This window comes from Mastigoproctus giganteus, chromosome 9, assembly GCF_048544385.1.
Source record: "Mastigoproctus giganteus isolate SK-2022 chromosome 9, ASM4854438v1, whole genome shotgun sequence".
NCBI lineage: Eukaryota > Metazoa > Arthropoda > Arachnida > Uropygi > Thelyphonidae > Mastigoproctus > Mastigoproctus giganteus.
The window spans coordinates 116,959,446-116,979,634 of NC_143583.1; the positions used below are offsets into that span (position 1 = coordinate 116,959,446).

The following is a 20,189-nucleotide window of genomic DNA, read 5'->3' on the forward strand; positions in this document are numbered from 1 at the left end:
CAGCCTGTCTGCACTGCACAAAAAATTTCATATCTCACTGCACAATTACTCCCAGGTCTTTTTCATTTTCTACCACCCTAAGTGTACTATCACACAGTTGGTACATTTCTCTAGGGTAATTTCTACTCATATGCAGTACTTCGCATTTTTCCATGTTAAACTTCAGTTTCCACTTCTCAGTCCATTTACCCAACTTTTCTAGATCCGTTGCAGTAGCACAGTGCCATTACTGTCGTTAACAACCCACCTTTGTATCATCTGCAAAAATGGACATTAGCTGGCACTGTATTTATTGCTAAGTGCAGAAAGGGAGAAGAGGACTCGCATCGGTTTAATTTGAAAAGATTCGAATTATGCCAGGAAAATCGCATCCGTAGCCAAGTGGTCAGGAGCGGGGGTGCAGTAGTAGCACATGTTCTTTGAGTAGACCAAGGTTCAAGCCCCTGACTGCTGAATACGGTCGATCTACCAACCCACACTGGACCAGCGTGGCAGATTATGGTCCATTTCCCTCAGCATGAATTGTTGAGGAGGCTTCCATCCTGCAGTGGGTTGATAATGGCTGCACTTTACCTTTTTTTTTTTTTTTTTACCCTCATCAATATTTGATAAATATGCAAAACAACAGTGGGCCCAACACAGAACCCTGACAGACTCCACTAATAAAATTAGTCCACAAAGAGCAGCATCCATTGATTACCAATCTCTGTCTTCTCCCATTCAACCACCCTTTTATCCATTGTACAAACTTGCCTATTAATACTATACAGCTCCAATTTGTACAATAGTCTTCCATGCACAAAATTATCAAAAGCTTTCCTGGAATCCAAGTATATTATATCAAAATTATTCTTTGCATCCAGTTATATTGTAACCACATCACAGTATCCAATCAAATTTGTCAGATAAGACTTTCCCTTAACAAATCTAAGCTGTGTCTGAATTATTACTGCAGTCTTGTTTTTATTATTTTCCCCAGAACAGAAGTTAAACTAACAGGTCTGTAATTACTTGTGACTACCTTTGATCCCCTTTGCAAATTGGGGATACATTTGCACATCTCCAGTCTGTGGGGAACATCCCCTGAATCAAAGGATGCTCTCATAATTATGCCTACGGGTTTGCTTGCTTCCTTTCCTGCCTCCTTTAATATAACTGGATAGATCCCATCCACCCCAGCTCTCCAGGTGCTTTTCTTATGTTTAACTTCAACAATTTCTCTTGAACTTTGCTCTCAGTTATTACAAAATCATTAAGCTCCCTATTAGTTTAAAAAGCTTCTTTCCTCCACTTCCCTAAAGAATTCCTCATATGTGAATGTATATGCAAAATACTCGTTCAGTTGTCAGCTATCTGAGCAGGATCATCAAAAGTTGAACCATTGATATCAAGTGGACCAATCTGATTCAACCTCTTGCTTCTAGAGTTTACAAAAATAAAGAAGTCTTTACTGGTTTTCTTAGCATTCTTTTGTCAAAGATTTCTCACAATCTGGCTGTACTTGCCTAACCTCCTTTGTGACTTGATTACAGACTAGCTTAAATCTACCACAGGTTTCCATGTCACCTGATAATTTATATGCATCCCATGCATTTTTCTTCTCTGCCACGAGTCTCATTATTTCTTCTGACATACATTTAGGCAGTATTTCTTAATCGGTATGAAAAGCATAGTAGCTTCCATGGTTAATTTCTTGAGTAATTCCCATTTAGAATTTACTGTTGGTAACATCATCAGTTGGTCCCACTGAATAAAATTTTAAAACTGTCTGAGACAGTTTAAAAATAAGTTTAATATCTTTAAGTAAATCCAGATCAGTACACTGTGATCGCTGCCACCTAGTACTTTCTTTATCTTCAAATTCTCAATGCATGAATAATCACTGCTGATAACCAGATAAAGAGTATTACTCCTCTCTGGTTGCCTCTCGAACATGCTTTTGCAAAAAACAATTATCCAATAAATCCAAAATAGTCTTGCTAGGGTGTGAGTGACCAACCCATACATTCCAGTAAATATCTGGGAAGTTAAAATCACCATTATGAGAAATTCTGATTTACTGGCCCACTCTATTTGTCTGCAGAATTATTTGTTGTACTCTTTAGAGTCATTAGGCTTATGAAACACTCCTACTCGAAATTTTTGCTTTCCTAGTGATTATGTCACACCAAACTGACTCAACATTGCACTGTGCCTCTATGTCAATCGGATGCACTTCCTTAGATTTTATGTGTTTCTTAACTAACAGCATAACCCCACCTCTCTTCCCATCCTGTATATCCTTTCTGTACACATTGTAATCCCCAAATTACAATTCTGTACTGCTAATATCTGTGTGATACCATGTCTCTGATATCCCAACAATATCTGCTTTGGATGTCTAGGATAGCATTACTTGAGGCATACAATGCAAGAAAGCAAGCTTATACAGCATCAGCCAAAAAAAAAAAAAAAAAAAAAAAATATTCCCATTTCACATATCTAGTCACTCCGAATGCTTGTCTAGTTCAGCCTATAATTTATTTAAGCTACCAACTTCCACAACAACAGATGGAAGTTTGTTCCAGCAATCAACTACCCGCTCGCTAAAGGCTAACTTCTGCACATCTATTCTACAACTGTCTTTCCTCAATTTGAAGCTATCACCCTCACATTCTTCATCTGAGCAAGCAAAAATATCCCATCAGCACTGAGCCTGCTCAAACCATTCAAAGCCTTATACACCTTGATCAGATCACCTCGCAGGTGCCTAGTCTCCAGATGCTGCAATTTGCAGAACTTAAGTCTTTCTTGGTAACAACTGTCCCTTTGTTCCACTCACCAATCTTGTTGCCATTCTCTGTACTCATTCTAGCAACTCTACAACCTTCCTGAAATGAGGCCTCCAGACCTGTACGAAGTACTCAGGTTTGAGGCCTGACCATTGCCTTATACTGAAGGATAATCATCTACATGTCTCTGCTAGCAAAATTCCTATATATTATTGACAAAACTCCATGACCTGCTCTAGCAACCCGTCTGCACTGCTCAGAGAACTTCACATCCGACTGCACAATTACCCCCAGGTATTTTTCATTCTCCACCTCTCTGAGTGTAGTACCATACAGTTGGTACGTTTCTCTTGTGTTACTGCTATCCATTTGCAGTACTTTGCATTTGTCAATGTTAATCTTCAGTTGCCACTTCTCAGCAAATCTGCCTAACTTTTCTAGATCCTGTTGCAGTAGTGTACAGTAGTCTTTATTGCCATTAACAACCCTATCATTAAGTCTGATATATCGTCATCAATATTGATAAATACACAAAACAACAATGGACCAGCAGCGAACCCTGGGGATCTCCACTAATAACATTAGTCCACATAGAGCATTGTCCATTTATTACCGCTCTCTGCCATCTTCCATTTAACCATCCATTTATCCACTGCAGCAACTTGTCCTTAATTCCATATGCTCCAATTTGTAAAGCAGTCTTCCATATACAACAGTATCAAAAGCTTTCCTGAAATCCAAGTATATGATATCAAAATTATTTTTTGCATCCAGTTCCTTTGTGACCACAGTGTAGTATCTGATCGAACTGGTCAGACAAGACTTCCTCTTAACAAACCCATGCAGTGTCTGAACTATTACTGCAGTCTTGTCTAGGTGATCCTGCATCACCTCTTTAACCAGTAATTCCATTATATTTTTCCCGGAACAGAAGTTAAACTAACAGGTCTATAATTATTTGTGTCACCCTTTGCACCCCCTTTGCGAATTGGGGATACATTTGTACATCTCCAGTCCATGGGACCACCCCTGACTCTTAAGGATGCTCTCATAATTATGGCTAAGGGTTTGCTTACTTCTCTTGCTGCCTCCTTCAATATAACTGGATGATTCCATCTGCCCTAGGTGCCTTTTTTATGTTTAACTTCAACAATTTCTCCTCCACTTTGCTCTCCGTTATTACAAAATCGGGCACCTCCGTAGCCAGGTGGGCAGGAGCAGCAGTGCATAGCACACGCTTCTTGATTAGACCGGGGTTCGAGCTCATGACCACGAAATACAGAGGATGTGGAAAGGTCAGGGAATGACCACCACATATCCCCAGAGCAATATGGCCTTAGTTGCTAATGCTCCTAAAAACCAAATAACAAACAAACAAACAAACATTACAAAATCACTTAGCTCCCTGTCAGAGTTTGATAAACTTCTGGCATTCCCCTCCTTGAATAACTTCTCATGTGTGAATGTAGATGCAAAATACTCATTCAGTTTATCAGCTACTTGAGCAGGATCATCAATAGCCGAACCATCTATGTTAAGTGGACCAATCTGATTCATCCACTTCCTTCTAGAGTTTACATAAGTAAAGAGCTCTTTGCTCTTTACTTATGCCAAAGATAGGAAGAATTTTATCCACAGGCTGTAAAGATAAAGATATAAAGCACAAATTTATGCTTTATTACCTTGCCAATTAACAAAATGAAATGATACGTGAATATTGGAAGAATATTTTCCACAGGTTAGCAAAATAAAAATAAATTTACCCTTATGTACTTAGCTGAATTACTATTGTAATATCTACATGCTTCCTAATTGATATTTCTGTTCGCTGACATTTTTTTTTGTTGTAAAATTTAAAACAGTAAAAAAAGATGAGCAATCAATAATGAAGAACACGGCACACATAAAATTGCAAATAACACGATACATGCAAGTGAGATACGGACTAACAAGTTTACGAAAATTAAAAAATATGAACAAAGAGAAAATTCTGAAAATTTATTTATATTTTTTTATATGATTGAAGATTCCATGGAAGGGGAAACACATTTCACCATAATTACGTAAAACCCACAAAATTCCAGCTATTAGTACTATCACAAATTCAATAAGATTGAATTTACTATCCATTCATAATAGATTGCACTAACAGAAAAGCCTAATATACAAGAAACTGCAAATAATTTTTATTTGTTAGTGACTTCCAGAAATAACGCAAAGGCGTTCAAAATTGATTCTTATAACCGAACATATGATAATAATGAAAGTGTAGTCCATTTTAATGATTTGAATTGGTTTTCTGAAATTTAATTCTATAAAGCAGCTAATTCTACTAATCAGTGACCATGTTATGAGGCACCTACTTATTTCACTTTACGATGGGCTTGGCTTATGATTGTCTCTGACCAGACCTCGTGGTCCTTCCTCTCAGCCAGTAGCAGCCTTTGTAAATGTGTTGGTCATGTGTTTTGTTTTTGCATCCTTCAGTTGAAGTGATTTTTTGTGTTGTGCTTTAATCAATATATTAGTATTAATCAATATGTACAACTTCCATTATAAAAATCACCTTTTAGAAAGATAAATAGCTTTGTTATAATAGTGAAAATTTCAACTTCTGAACTCTTGGAATGAATTACCAAAAAACAATGTGTTATTGGGTTCACATTATGATATTTTCACATTACAATGGTGTTACTAGAACAGATTAATATCGTAAAGCGGGAGTCCATTGTATTATCTTTCATAATACATGTCATATGCAAGCTAATACAAATGGATGTTGATTGGTCTTATTGTTTATCATGGTTCTAGGAATGTAATCATGAAAAAAAGTAATATTTTACTGTTTATCATGCTTGTCAGAAAATAATCTCCATGCCCTTGATTGCAAAATTCCTATATATCATTGACATTATATCTGGCAGTGTCCAGCACCACACAGAGAATTTCATGTTGGGCTGTACAATTATTCCTAGATCTTTTTCATTCTCTATAACTTGAGTGTGGTATAACACAATTTAGATGTTATCAATGTCATCATCTCTTGCCAGGGTAAAAAAAAAGTTAGCATTAGCAGAGCCATATTATGCGATGAAAGAAAGCAAGCTTATATAGCAAAACTGAAGAGATAGGGAAAGAAGGGGACAAAGAAAAAAAAAAAAACGCTTCCCATTTCACCAATCCATTTGCTCCAAATGTTTGTACAGTTCGTTTTTGAATTTATTTAAGCCATCAACTTCCACAATGACAAATGGAAGTATGTTCCAGCAAATCAATCACCTGCTGGCTAAAGGCAAATTTCCACATATCTATTCTGCAACTATTCCTCAACTTGAATTTATATCCCCTCATGTATATAATCTGAGCAAGAGGAACCATCTCATAAGCACTGAGCTTGTTCAAGCCATTCAAGGCCTTATACACCACAATCAGATCACCCCTCAGAGGTGCCTAGTCTACAAATATTGCAATTTGCAGAATTTAAGCCTTTCTTGGTAAGAGTAACCCTTTGTTCCCATCACTAATCTTGTTGCCCTTCTCTGTACTTGTTCCAATAGCTCTACATCCTTCCTAAAATGAGGCATGCACACCTATATGTTCAAGGTGTGGCCTGACCACTGCCTTATACAAGGGAATAATCACCTGCTTATCCCTGCTAGCAAAATTCCTGTATATCATTGAAAAGACCCCATGAGCTGCTCTGGTAACCTGTCTGAACTTCTCAGAAAACTTCATATCTGACTCTGAACAATTGCCCCAGGTCTTTTTCATTTTCCACTACCCTGAGTGTGGTACTGCCCCATTGGTACATTAACCTTGGGTTACTGTTACCCATATGCAGTACTTTGCATTTCTCAATACTAAACTTCAGTTTCCGCCTCTCAGCTCATCTTCCTAACTTTTCTAGATCCTGTTTCAGTAGTGTATTGTCATTACAGTCATTAACAACTCTGCCAACCTTTGTATCATCTGCAAACTTGAACATTAAGCTTGATATACATTCATCAATATCATTGATAAATACAGAAAACAACAATGAGCCCAATATGGGTTACTGTTACCCATATGCAGTACTTTGCATTTCTCAATACTAAACTTCAGTTTCCGCCTCTCAGCTCATCTTCTTAACTTTTCTAGATCCTGTTTCAGTAGTGTATTGTCATTACAGTCATTAACAACTCTGCCAACCTTTGTATCATCTGCAAACTTCAACATTAAGCTTGATATACCTTCATCAATATCATTAATATCATTGATAAATACAGAAAACAACAATGAGCCCAACATCAAACCCTGGGGGACTCCTGATTACCACTCTGTGTTCTCCCACTCAAATTCTTCCTTATGTGAACAGGCATTTTCAGATGACAGGTCAAAATATTTTGTGCTATGCTTGCTTTTTACTTACATCCCATATATTTCTCTTATGCAGAAATAACAATTGTAAATGTGGTCACACATTTCTCACCACGTCATAGGAAACCACAGCAAAGGGCATACTTTTAATTTTCCCAGTTAGCTACATCCTCAGGTTTGTAGTGCAAATGCAGCATATATGTGGAGCCCAAATATTGAATGTAATCATTAATACCTCTGCTATGTTAGCAGAGGTATTCATGTTGGCCATTATAATTAACCTGCCGGAAAAAAGATAAGCCTGTTATTGATTATACCAAGATATGAAACAACAGACCATACCTATACTCAAATAATTTAATGAACTTGTGTTTTGAGCAATAATTATAAATTCTCATAATTAAAATGATTATAATGAGTTATACAAATGTAGCTGTATACAAATGCATCCAAACAATCACATAATAAACAAACATGGAAAACAGTTAACAAGGTCATATCACCTAGCAGATCTGGAGCCAAGACAGTTTGTCAGTTGTCTCCAATGAGGAACAGATGGTAAAAGCAGCAACACTATCACTGAATACAATGGTCTGATATCTCACTTACAGTGAATGCAAGGAAAAGATAAAAAGAAGAATCCATTTACTAGAAAGAGATAAATTGTTAACTTCAAGAGCTGGAAACTGGCATTAGAATACTAACAAAAAGGCCTAAAAGTTCAGGCAATTTCAAGTAGGCTTTAACCATTAGTCCATAACAAAGCTGGAATTATCAGATGATATATTATAAGTGCCTTCTAATACAAAACTTCAAAAGGTCACCATCACCTTGCTGTTGTTGAATAGTCCATACCCACCTTACCATTCAGCTCAATACAGAAAATTAAAAAGAAACATAAAAAGATTTTCACTGCAACAAACAACAATAATTCCAAAAATTAGATGATCTTTCTGCAAAAGGCCTTACATTGGGCCTTTTGTAGAAAAACTAAAGAATCAACACATCCAGATGAAAGCTTGACAGTGCTCTCCACCCAGGATGAAGCTCTAAATCTGCCATCAGGATCTTATCACACAGAGAGGAAATAGATAATATATCCTTTGTGAATGCTGACACTGGACAGAAGAAGGCACACTACTTTGAAACAAAATCAGTATAGTATACCAGCGAAGCTGACCACATTGACAGGAAAAGCAAGGTTACCACTATGAAACCAACAAGACATTCACAAGGTTTAACATTAGAGAAACCAAAAAAAAACATGTCCATTCAAATATACAGATCCACACCTTTGCCCAATCAAAATATGGGTTCTCCAGTTGAATCATGCTGGCTGAATAAGTTTTACAAGTTTCTACAAAACCATCCCACCTCCCAGAATAGTTCATTATCTGTCAAATTTGAGGGAAAATATAGATTTGTACCCCCAAAGGGTACAAATCTATATTTTCACAGCAACTTCTTCCCAAACAAGACTAAACAAGTGGGCTAATCGGGCCACATTTACAACTTCTGACTGCAGGACAAGGAACCAAGATGAAAGTAGTCACACACACGCGCACACACGCACACAGCATCCTTATAATAAACAACTTTCACAAAATAGTAGACACGAGACTATCCAAAGCTCAATCATCTAATTCTCTACAAGTTCTTAAAGAGATCTACAGAACTCCACTACCCTGGTTCACCACTAGCTTAATTAAGCCTCAACCCCAGAATGAGAGGTGAGTAGAGACTGTTAACAGATGGCTTGTAAATCATTTATAAATTCATAATGCCATACCTACATGAAAATAGTGCAGAATGGTATTTAAAGTGAATACATTAAATTTCAAAAAATTAGAGTAAAAAATTTCTAAACTGCATGAATCTTCACGACTCTTGATAATAAGAACCATTCTTAAGCAATAGTTAATAGATTAATATATTTTGCAAATTTCTTTGAGTCTGGTTACTGGTGTGCCCGACAATAATGTAGCACAGTTTGCCACTGTGTATACATTTATGCCAGTGTAGCCACCAAAGTTCTATGGGCTGACAGTGTGGCCAACAAGCCTTTCTGAGTCTTAAACTCTAGACTGCAGAATATAAACTTTGTGCACTATATATTTGGTTATATATATATCTGTCCCCACACATATATATATATATATATACTTCCCCCAGTTTTCTAGGAAGCAATTATTACATTATACAATTAGTTTAAAAAAATCAGAACTTTTAGAAAAGCTATGGTGCAATAGCAATTCAGCTATTGAGTATTTCCCACATTATTTATTTTATTTCTTAATATTTCTTGTATGGTCCATATGGTGCAAATAAGTCCCAGATTTCTGCTGTATCAATGAGAGAGAAAAAAAGACTACACTTCTTTTTAATTTCAATTCATGTCTCCAGTTCCAGTATCATTTATATCTGTGAAATTTCACCTTCAACTTCATTCCTTTCCCTAACACCTCCCAGAACCTAATAAACCTCAATCAGATCCTCCTCTAAGGTACTTAGTTAACAAGCTCTGTAACTCATATATTTAAAGCCTTTCCTCATATGGGTACAGGTGCCTCTGTAGCCAGGTGGGAAGGAGCAGCAGTGCGTAGCACATGCTTCTTGATTAGACCGGGGTTCAAGCCCATCACCACCAAATACGGAGGATGCGGAAAGGTCCACCGCATATCCCGGAGCAGTATGGCCTTAGTTGCTAATGCTCCTAAAAAAAACCAAATAACAACATATGGGTACCCTTTTGCCAATCTCACCACGTGGAGTGCTAGCCCACCTTTGGACCTTAACAAGAATTTCCAAATGTGGTGGTCTCACTATTGCCTTGTATGGTGGGGTTATAACCTTCCTATCCCACAAGAAAACGGTTCAGAAAAATACATGCGTTCTCCCTGCTGTGCTACCTGTATACACTGCATGGGGGAACTTCATGTCTGACTGAATCATAACCCCCCAAAAAATCTCTCTTTTCAGCCTCTACTGTCTTTAATTTAACTCCTCCCCTGTCTATCAGTTATTTTGGTAAATATCATATCCTAAGTGCACCTTGCATTTTATGATATTAAAACATAATTTACTTTTTTGACTATCCCTGAAGCCTATCCAAGTCATTCTGAAGGATCACTGGTTATTAACCAGTCTCCTGATATTATCTGGAAACCTCACCACATATTCCTTTGTCAATATCATTTAAGAAAATCAGAAACAACAGTGGTTCCCAGCCTCGATCTCTGAGGATCCCCTGAAGACTATCCAAGCCCTGGCCCATTATGCAGTTTGGGTAAGGATATTACTCAAATAGCTGGTACATGTTGATATCTATCTAAGGATCTTACTCATGTATAAGATATTAACATGAGTAAGATCCTTAGATAGATACCAATATGTCAATGATATACAGGAATTTTTCTAGCAGGGATAAGGAGGTGATTATTCCCTTGTATAAGGCAATGGTCAGGCCACACCTTGAGTACTGTATACAGGTCTGGAGGCCTCATTCCAAGAAGGATGTAGAGCTGCTGGAACAAGTACAGAGAAGGGCAACAAGACTAATGAATGGAACAAAGGGTTGCTCTTACAAAGAAAGGCTTAAATTTTGCAAATTACAGTGTCTGGAGACTAGGTACCGGCGAGGTGATCTGATAGAGGTGTATAAAGCCTTGAATGGTTTGAGCATGCTCAATGCAATGGGATTCTTCTTCTTGCTCAGAATAATCACCTGAGAGGGCATAAATTCAGATTGAGGAAAGACAGATGTAGGATAGATGTGCGGAAATTTGCCTTTAGCCAGCGGGTAGTTGGTTGGTGGAACAGACTTCCATCCCTTGTTGTGGAAGCTGATAGCCTAAATAAATTTAAGGCTCAGCTGGACAGGTATTTCAAACAAACGGAGGGGTGAAATGGAAGTGTTTTTTTTTTTTTTTTTTTTTTTTTTATTGGCTGATGCTGCATAAGCTTGCTTTCTTGCATCATATGCCTCTACTAATGCTAATGCTAATACTAATGTCCCAGCTTAAACAGTAATTTCTCATGTAGGACACAGTCAAATTCTTTGCTAAAGTTCAAATGATAACATCAAAACTGATCTAATGTGATCCTTGAATGACATATTTACACAGGTCTAAAATCTATAGTTTTAAAAAAATGAGCACTTCTTGCATTAGAACAAATTTCTGCGTTACTTTCTAAAAAATATATAACATGTTTTTCAGTCTGTTAGGTTCTCACAGTAAAACAGAAATTATGCTGAAAAATGTCTATTGCTTTGTCTATTTCTTTACATTTAATGACACCAAGAAGTATTGGAAACTTTTAAACAAAAAATTTTAAATTTGAAAATGATGCACTGTCAACTGATGAAATTTGTGTTACCTCTGCATTTATAAGAACATTTTTCAATAGGAACTTATGCACCATGTAGTCACATTCAGCAATAAAATACTTCCACACTAAACAAAAGAACAATCTTCTCTTCTTGTTTTAGACTTTCCATGACCTTGGTAGTAAAAATGCCTAAGTCAGAATAATCCTTTTGGCTTAATCTTCTATGGTAATCAACTTCCAAAACAGATGAGGAAAGTTTGAAAACTATTGGTAAAATAAATCTGCACATAACATTCTTCAGCATATGTAGGAGTAATGACCTCCATATATGGATGAGAGGCATGCTGGACTGAAGAGCTGTGTTCAGATTTTCAAATATTGGCATAGCATTTAAAATAAACAAGCAAACTGCCTTATTCAAGCCAGAAGAGAAGAACACAGAGACTTTCTACATAAGTGAGAATAAACAAGCCTAGAATTATCAGGTTGCTCAGCCTGTTTAGGACTGCTTTCACTAGAAGTTTGCAATACAGAAGTTTTTTTTTTTTTTTTTTTTTCCTGGGGAGTTCATTAATTTGTCTTCTTTCAAAGTTTCTTTTATATTATGGACTGGGTTTGGATGTGGGTCAGTGCCACTCACTGCTGATCCCCCTGTTGTACTTTTATCTGAAAAGTGCAATATGGCTTTCTCACCATTTGAGAAAATCAGCCGTTGAGCTGATATTAATTTAAGATTGACCTTTGAATGTATTCCATAGGTTGCACACGTAACGAACTCAATACTCACAAGAGAATCATCAATGGATAATCCTCTCTGAGTTATGATATCCAGCTCTGAAATATTCAAGTGAATCTTGTAGCAATCAATATTAAGAATTAAATTTATAAAATATTATAGATATAACATTACAAAATATTATTATAATTAAATTACAAAACTATTACAGAAATTAAGCAGATAACAAAAAATTAATCTACTACTGAAGCTTAAGAATTTAATATTACAAGATATCAAAAATAAAATAACTTACAAAAATTATCTAAACAAAAGGTAAGAAAATAATTATATTTAAAAAATATTACAGAAAATAACTTTGCATCATAAAGTTATTTTCTGTAAAATTTAAAATTTACAAGATACAAAAAAAAAAAAAAAGGCAACAATATTCATCTCTTATACTGAATTAAGTAGTTCAAAGTAATACAAGTAGGAACTCAGGAAGGATATCATTGTAAATTAGTTTCTAAGTGTCCAGTGGTAAACAGTTAAAGATTTTCTCTGATCCTCTCCCTGGTAAATGATTTCACTTTATCTGGATGTTTCCGAAAGCTTGAAAGTCTAATTTTCTCATCATGGAGGATAGAGCAAGTTGTTAATTATTGTGTGACTTGTAAAAATTAGCTTTACCTTTGATTGGCATATGCTTTTGATATTAAAAGGAGTATGTAAAAAAAATTATTACATATGTGTAATTGCCTATCCTGTCCTATTAATAAAGAATTTTTTACTGACCTGAACAAATCTTTCCTGTTGAGTCAACTTGATAACCAGGATTACAGATGCAACGGTAGCTTCCCTTTAGATTTTCACAAGCACCATTAGGGCAAATGTTGGGAAGAACAATACACTCATTAATATCTAGAGGGTTGAAAAAAAAAAAAAAAAAAAGCTTAAGATGGTCTACTATTGTGGATGTTAATCTCTATTAAAAGAAAACATATTCAGTATCTTATGTTTTTCTTCTTGGAATTATGAAGTTATATTATAATTCCAGAAGATTTAATATGAGGGGATTCTAATAAATAATTGGCAAGGAAATACTACCATGTAACAAATACTACCACCTCAGCTAGAAACATATAAAATGTTCATGCAACATTTTCATGCAACTTTTCTTAGCACCTGTTATGTTATAACAGCAAGCTTTTGTTCTAAAGGTCAGTGCTAGGGCCACTGTTATTTCTGATTTTCTTTAATAATATTGATGAGGGTATAAAGGATGCAACATTAAATCTGCAGTTAATACAGAAGACAGGGAAGTATTTAATGATGCAAGTCAGGAGGAATCCCCTTTAGAATGATTTACTCAGGTTTCATGGATTGTCAGAGAAATGACAGTTATATTTCGATGCTGCCAAATATAATAAATAATTTATACACTAGATGAGATAAAATTGAAAGGTGTAAACAACAATAGAGACGAGACTTAGGTACAATTATACAATCAGACACAAAGATGTAGTGCAAAAAAGGTGTATATTTTATCAATGATTTACCAAACTTTTGAATCTAAGAAACAGAGGTCATAGTCTTGTTATGAATCTCAATAGTGAAACCACATTAGGAATAATTTTGCAGGCCTGAAAGCTACATCTAAAGGAAAACACTGAGAGACTTGTAAGAATCCAAAAATAGGCAAATAATTGAGATTGAGTAAATCCCACTGAAGTGGGATTTACTCAAGGAGGTAACTACCATCAGAGGTAAAGGGAAGGGTTTTTGCTTTCGTAAAGGCGACTATGATGTTTGAGACAGTACTTAAATTCTATACAGTGGAACCAACTGATGATGTTACCAACAGCAAATTCAAAATGGGAAGCATTCAAGGAACTAATCTTGGAAGCTACCAGGCTTTACATACCAACCAAGAAATATTGTTCAAGGTTCAGGCCTAAATGGTTGTCAGATGAACTAATGAGACATATGGCAGAGAAAAAAAAATGCATGGGATACATACAAATTAATGGGTGACATGGAAGCCTATGACAGATATAAGTTGGTCTGTAACCAAGTCACAAAGGAGATTAGGCAGGCAAAGGCAGATTATGAGAAATCCTTGGCAAAGGACGCAAAGAAAAACAGAAAAGAGTTCTTTACCTATTTAAACTCAAGAAGGAAAGGGATGAATCAGATTGGTCCACTGGATGTTGATGGTTCAACAGTTGAGGATCCAGCTCAGGTGGCTAAAAATCTAAACGAGTATTTTGCATCTACATTCACACATGAGGAGTTATTCAGGAAAGGGAATGTCGTAGGTGAAGTAAACATTGGCAGTGAGCTAGATTATTTTCTAATAACTGAGAGGAAAGTGGAGGAGAAATTGTTGAGGATAAACATAAAAAAGGCATCCGGGGTGGATGGGATCTATCCAGTTATATTAAAGGAGGCAGCAAAGGAAGTAAGCAAACCCCTAGCCATAATTATGAGAGCTTCTTTGGACTCAGGGGAGGTACCCATAGACTGGAGATGTGCAAATGTAACCCCAATTCACAAAGGAGGATCAAAGGCTGACACAAGTAATTATAGACCTGTTAGTTTAACTTTGGTTCCAGGAAAATTAATGGAGGCACTGGTTAAAGGAGCACTGCAGGATCATCTGGACAAGAATTCAGTTATAGCTCAGACACAGCATGGTTTTGTTAAGGGCAGGTCTTGTCTGACCAATTTGATTGGATACTATGATGTAGTCACAAAAGAACTGGATGCAGGGAATAACTTTGATATTATATATTTGGATCTTAGAAAGGCTTTTGATACTGTTGCGCATGGAAGACTGCTGCACAAATTGGAGAAGTGTGGCATTGGAGGCAAATTGCTGCTATGGATAAAGGGATGGTTGAGTGGCAGAAGACAGAGAGTGGTAATCAATGGACACTGCTCAACGTGGACTAATGTTATTAGTGGAGTTCCTCAGGGTTCAGTGTTGGGTCCATTGTTGTTTTCTGTATTTATAAATGATATTGATGATGGTGTATCAGGCTTAATGTCCAAGTTTGCAGACGATACCAAGGTTGGCAGGGTTGTTAAGGACACTACTGATACTATGCTGCTGCAACAGGATCTGGAAAGGTTGAGCAGATGGGCTGAGAGGTGGCAAATGAAGTTTAACATTGACAAATGTAAAGTACTACATATGGGAAACAGTAACCCCAGATCAACGTATCAACTCTGTGGTACTACGCTGACAGTGATAGAGAATGAAAAGGACCTGGGAGTAATTGTGCAGGCAGATATGAAGTTCTCTGAGCAGTGCAGACGAGCTGCAAGAGTAGCTCATGGTGTCTTGTCAATGATATACAGGAATTTTTCTAGCAGGGACAGGGATGTCATTATTCCCTTGTATAAGGCATTGGTCAGGCCACACCTTGAGTACTGTATACAGGTCTGGAGGCCTCATTTCAAGAAGGATGTAGAGCTGCTGGAACGAGTACAGAGAAGGGCAACAAGATTAGTGAATGGAACAAAGGGTTGCTCTTACGAAGAAAGGCTTAAGTTTTGCAAATTACAGAGCCTGGAGACTAGGCATCGGCGAGGTGATCTGATAGAGGTGTATAAGGCTTTGAATGGCTTGAGCATGCTCAATGCCGATGGGATTCTTCCTCTTGCTCAGAATAATCACCTGAGAGGGCATAAATTCAAATTGAGGAAGGACAGATGTCGGATAGATGTGCGGAAATTTGCCTTTAGCCAGCGGGCAGTTGGTTTGTGGAATAGACTCCCATCGCTTGTTGTTGAAGTTGATAGCCTAAACAAATTTAAGGCTCAGCTGGACAGGTATTTCGAACGAACGGAGGGGTGAAATGGGAGTAGTGGTTTTTTTTTTTTTTTTTGGCTGATGCTGAATAAGCTTGCTTTCTTGCATCATATGCCTCTACTAATGCTAATGCTAATGCTAATTAAGTCAGAATCACAAAGGAATATCTACAAGAAGAGAGAGAAAGAGAGACTATGAAGATGCAGCTTACAGCATTCAAAAACTAGATAAGTTGGATAAAACTAAATAAAACCAGGTAAGACAGCCCATGCATTTTCTTGTTCCATGATGATCCACAGCAGAGCATGATATCCAAGACACCTTGATTTCCAGGCTGCTACATGTTTCAATAGAAGCAGTGCAAGAATCACTTTCTACAGCCTCAATGTCATGGCTATTCCCAACCTTCTGTTGTTTGGCATTACAAGACTGCAAAATGGGATGACCTAAGAGATTTCTTTTCATTTTTTCCTTCATCGGATTACTGTTTCAAAACCTCTGATGTCAACATTTGCTCACATCATGTCAGTGAAATTATTCTTGTAGGAATGGAATCCTTTATTGCACACTCCACCTTAAAATCTCGTACTTTATCTAAACCTTGGTTTTCCAATAAATGTGCTAAGGCTATTCAAGAGAAGACATTGCATATCATAATTGGCTTGTTTCCAATTCTTCAGTTTCATTTTCTGCCGACATCAGAGATCGAAACAAATGTAAAGCAGTTATTAATCAGTCCAAACTAGATTTTGAACAGGTTAAGAGAAGAAAACTTGCTTCTTGTAGAGTATGGTGATGAGGCACCTGCAAGTTGATCTGATTGAGATGTATAAGGTCTTGAATGGTTTGAGCAAGCCCAACACTGATGAAATTCTTCCTCTTGCTCAGATTCCACACTTGAGGGGGCATAAATTCAAATTGAGAAAAGACAACTGTAGAATAGATGTGGCGAAATTTGCTTTTTTTTTTTTTCTTTTTTTTTTTTGGCTGATGTAGTATAAGCTTGCTTTCTTGCATCATATGCCTCTGCTAATGCTAACAGATGTGAAACTTCCAGGTCAGATGTATACAGCATGTATTATGGAAAACATTGAAAGAAACAAATCAAATTTATAATGCAGTTCTCAAATATCTGTTAGTCATCAATCAAGAGAATTGAACATGTTGAATGAAGGGTATTCCATATATTGCATATCAATTTAAAGTTCCATTTTATAAAATGCAAATGGTTCTCCCTTACTTGTTCATCATTTGGATACACATTTAAATTGGCATTAGCATTAGCAGAGGCATACGATGCAAGAAAGCAAGCTTATGCAGCATCAGCCCAAAAAAAAAAAAAAAAAAAAACCCGCTCTCATTTACCCCTCCGTTCGTTCCAAATACCTGTCCAGTTCACCCTTAAATTTATTTTAGGCTATCAACTTCCACAAAAAAAGATGGATGTCTGTTCCACCAATCAACTACCCGCTAGCTAAAGGCAAACTTCATAAGAGCAACCCTTCATTCCATTCACTAATCTTGTTCCAACGGCTCTACATCCTTCTTAAAATGAGGTCTCCAGACCTGTATACAGTACTCAAGGTGTGGTCTGACCATTGCCTTATACAAGAGGATAATCACCTCCTTATCCCTGCTAAAAAAATTCCTGTATATCATTGAGAAGACACCATGAGCTACTCTTGCAGACTGTCTGTACTGCTCAGAAAGCTTCATATCTGCCTGCACAATTACCCCCAGGTCCTTTTCATTCTCTACCACTATCAGTGTAGTATCACAGAGTTGATACGTTACTTCTAAAAGTATTGCATAAGTGGTACTTCGTAAAGTACTGCATATGGGGTTACTTCTACCCATATGCAGTACTTTACATTTGTCAATGTTAAACTTTATTTGCCACCTCTCAGCCCATCTGCTCAACTTTTCTAGATCCTCTGGCAGCAGCATACTGTCATTAGGGTCCTTAACAACCCTGCCAACTTTCGTATCGTCAGCAAACTTGGACATTAAGCCTGATATACCATCATTAACATCATTTATAAATACAGAAAACAATAATGGACCCAATGTTGAACCCTGAGGGATTCCACTAATAACATTAGTCCACAAAGGGCAGTGTCCATTGATTACCACTCTCTGTCTTCTCCCACTCAACCATCCCTTTATCCATAGCAGCAATTTGCCTCCAATGTCACACTGCTCCAATTTGTGCAGCAGTCTTCCATGTGCAACAGTATCAAAAGCCTTTCTAAGATTTGGAAATCTTAGAAATCTAACATCTTAGATTTCTAAGATTTGGATCTAAGATCCAAATATATGATATCAAAGTTATTCCCTGCATCCAGTTCCTTCGTGACCACATCATAGTATCCAATCAAATTGGTCAGACAAGACTTCCCCTTAACAAAACCATGCTGTGTCCGAGCTATTAATGGAGTCTTGTCTATATGATCCTGCAATGCTTTTTTAACCAGTGCCTCCATTAATTTCCCTGGAACAGAAGTTAAACTAACAGGTCTATAATTACTTGTTTCACCCTTTGATCCTTCTTTGTGAATTGGGGTCACATTTGCACATCTCCAGTCCATTGGTACCTGCCTTGAGTCCAAGGAAGATCTCATAATTATGGCTAAGGATTTGTTTACTTCCTTTGCTGCCTGCTTTAATATAACTGGATAGATCCCATTCATCCCTAGTGCCTTTTTTATGTTTACCTTCAACAATTTCTCCTCCACTTTCCTCTCAGTTATTACAAAATCATCTAGCTCACTGCCAGAGTTTAATTCACCTGTAGCATTCCCCTCCCTGAATAACTCCTCATGTGTGAATGTAGATGCAAAATACTCCTTTTAATTTCTTAGCCCCCTGAGTAGGATCATCAACAGTTGAACCATCAATATCCAGTGGACCAATCATATTCATCCCTTTCCTTCTAAAGTTTACATAGGTAAAGAACTTTTTGCTGTATTTATTTGCATCCTTTGCCACAGATTTCTCATAATCTGCCGCAAAATTGCTTAATCCATACTTAATCAGTCGTGTAATCATGAGTGAACAGAACCCACTTTCATTTGAATGGGCATGTAAATAACAAAATTTTAGATGTTGAGCATGCAAAAATCCACTTCACAGCCAAAACATTAGTTATCTGCTTTCCGCATCACCAGTCTATACTTTTATGAAAATGTTAATGGTTCAGCTGTTACAGTAATTTCAGTTCTATGTGTAAACATGCTGAAGAATTTGTTGAGTGGATTTTCATCAAAAAGGAGTCACTTTACAAAATTTATGGTTTCAACAGGACAGTGCTGTGGCACATACCACAAGACTTCCCATGGATTCTTTAATGAATATGTTTCCAAATCACTGTCTCATTTTGGTAACAAATATTGTGCTCCATGATCACCAGACTTATCTGCTTGCAGTTTCTTTTTATGGAATTTCTTAACATCCAAAGTCTATGTAAATCATTCTTGGAACTTGAGCAATTGAAACAAAACATTCACAATGAAACTGAAAGAATATGACTGGAAATGCTAAACAGAGAAACAGATAATGTGAGAATACGAGAAGAGGATTGCATTTGAAATGGTCATGGCCGTTTAAGGATCATCACTTTCAAACATTGAGGAATGCATCATAAATGCTTTGATGCATATTATTAAACTCTAATAACATAATTGTCTTTTACAATTTACATAAAATTTTAAGCCTTTTCAGTTTTGAAATTTTAAGAATAATTATTTTCAAAACCTGTGCATAAAAATGACTGAAAACAGTTGATGTATTGGTGGAGGTAAATCATGTTGGCCTTATCTAAACTAGTTACTTTTTAATGAATAAAATATATAAAAATAAATAATATAAAATAATAATAAAAATAAAACAAAATAAAAATCTTTGACAACATTCATATTTCTAGGTTAATTAAAATAACTATATTTTTTCTTTTTACTTTTCTTGTCTTTTTTAGTTTTCTTCTGAAGATATACTAATTCTGTAAAAATCACAAATCTGCCCTACCACAGAACGTCATTCTCGATCTCTCTCTTTCGTGATCTCACTCTGTTCTCAACTAAATATGTGTTCAGTTTCTGCTGCATGTCTGTACTACAGATATTTCCATGGCTGCTGTTCTTCTGAATTATTATCTTCAACCTCTTGTTTTCCAAATCCAGTTCATCCATTTATATTTCAA

At 36.6% G+C, this 20,189-nt stretch overlaps 1 protein-coding gene across 3 annotated transcripts in view; it reads right to left on the reverse strand.

Annotated features, from left to right (window-relative positions):
* LOC150080668 (fibrillin-2-like) overlaps window positions 1-20,189 on the reverse strand; it is a 1,460,049-nt gene that overhangs the window by 1,004,921 nt on the left and 434,939 nt on the right. For all 3 annotated transcript variants that reach the window (XM_090381969.1, XM_090381968.1, XM_090381967.1), the window contains exon 16: window positions 12,970-13,095. In XM_090381969.1, coding sequence (XP_090238095.1) covers window positions 12,970-13,095 — 126 coding nt within the window. The remainder of the gene's footprint in view (window positions 1-12,969; window positions 13,096-20,189) is intronic.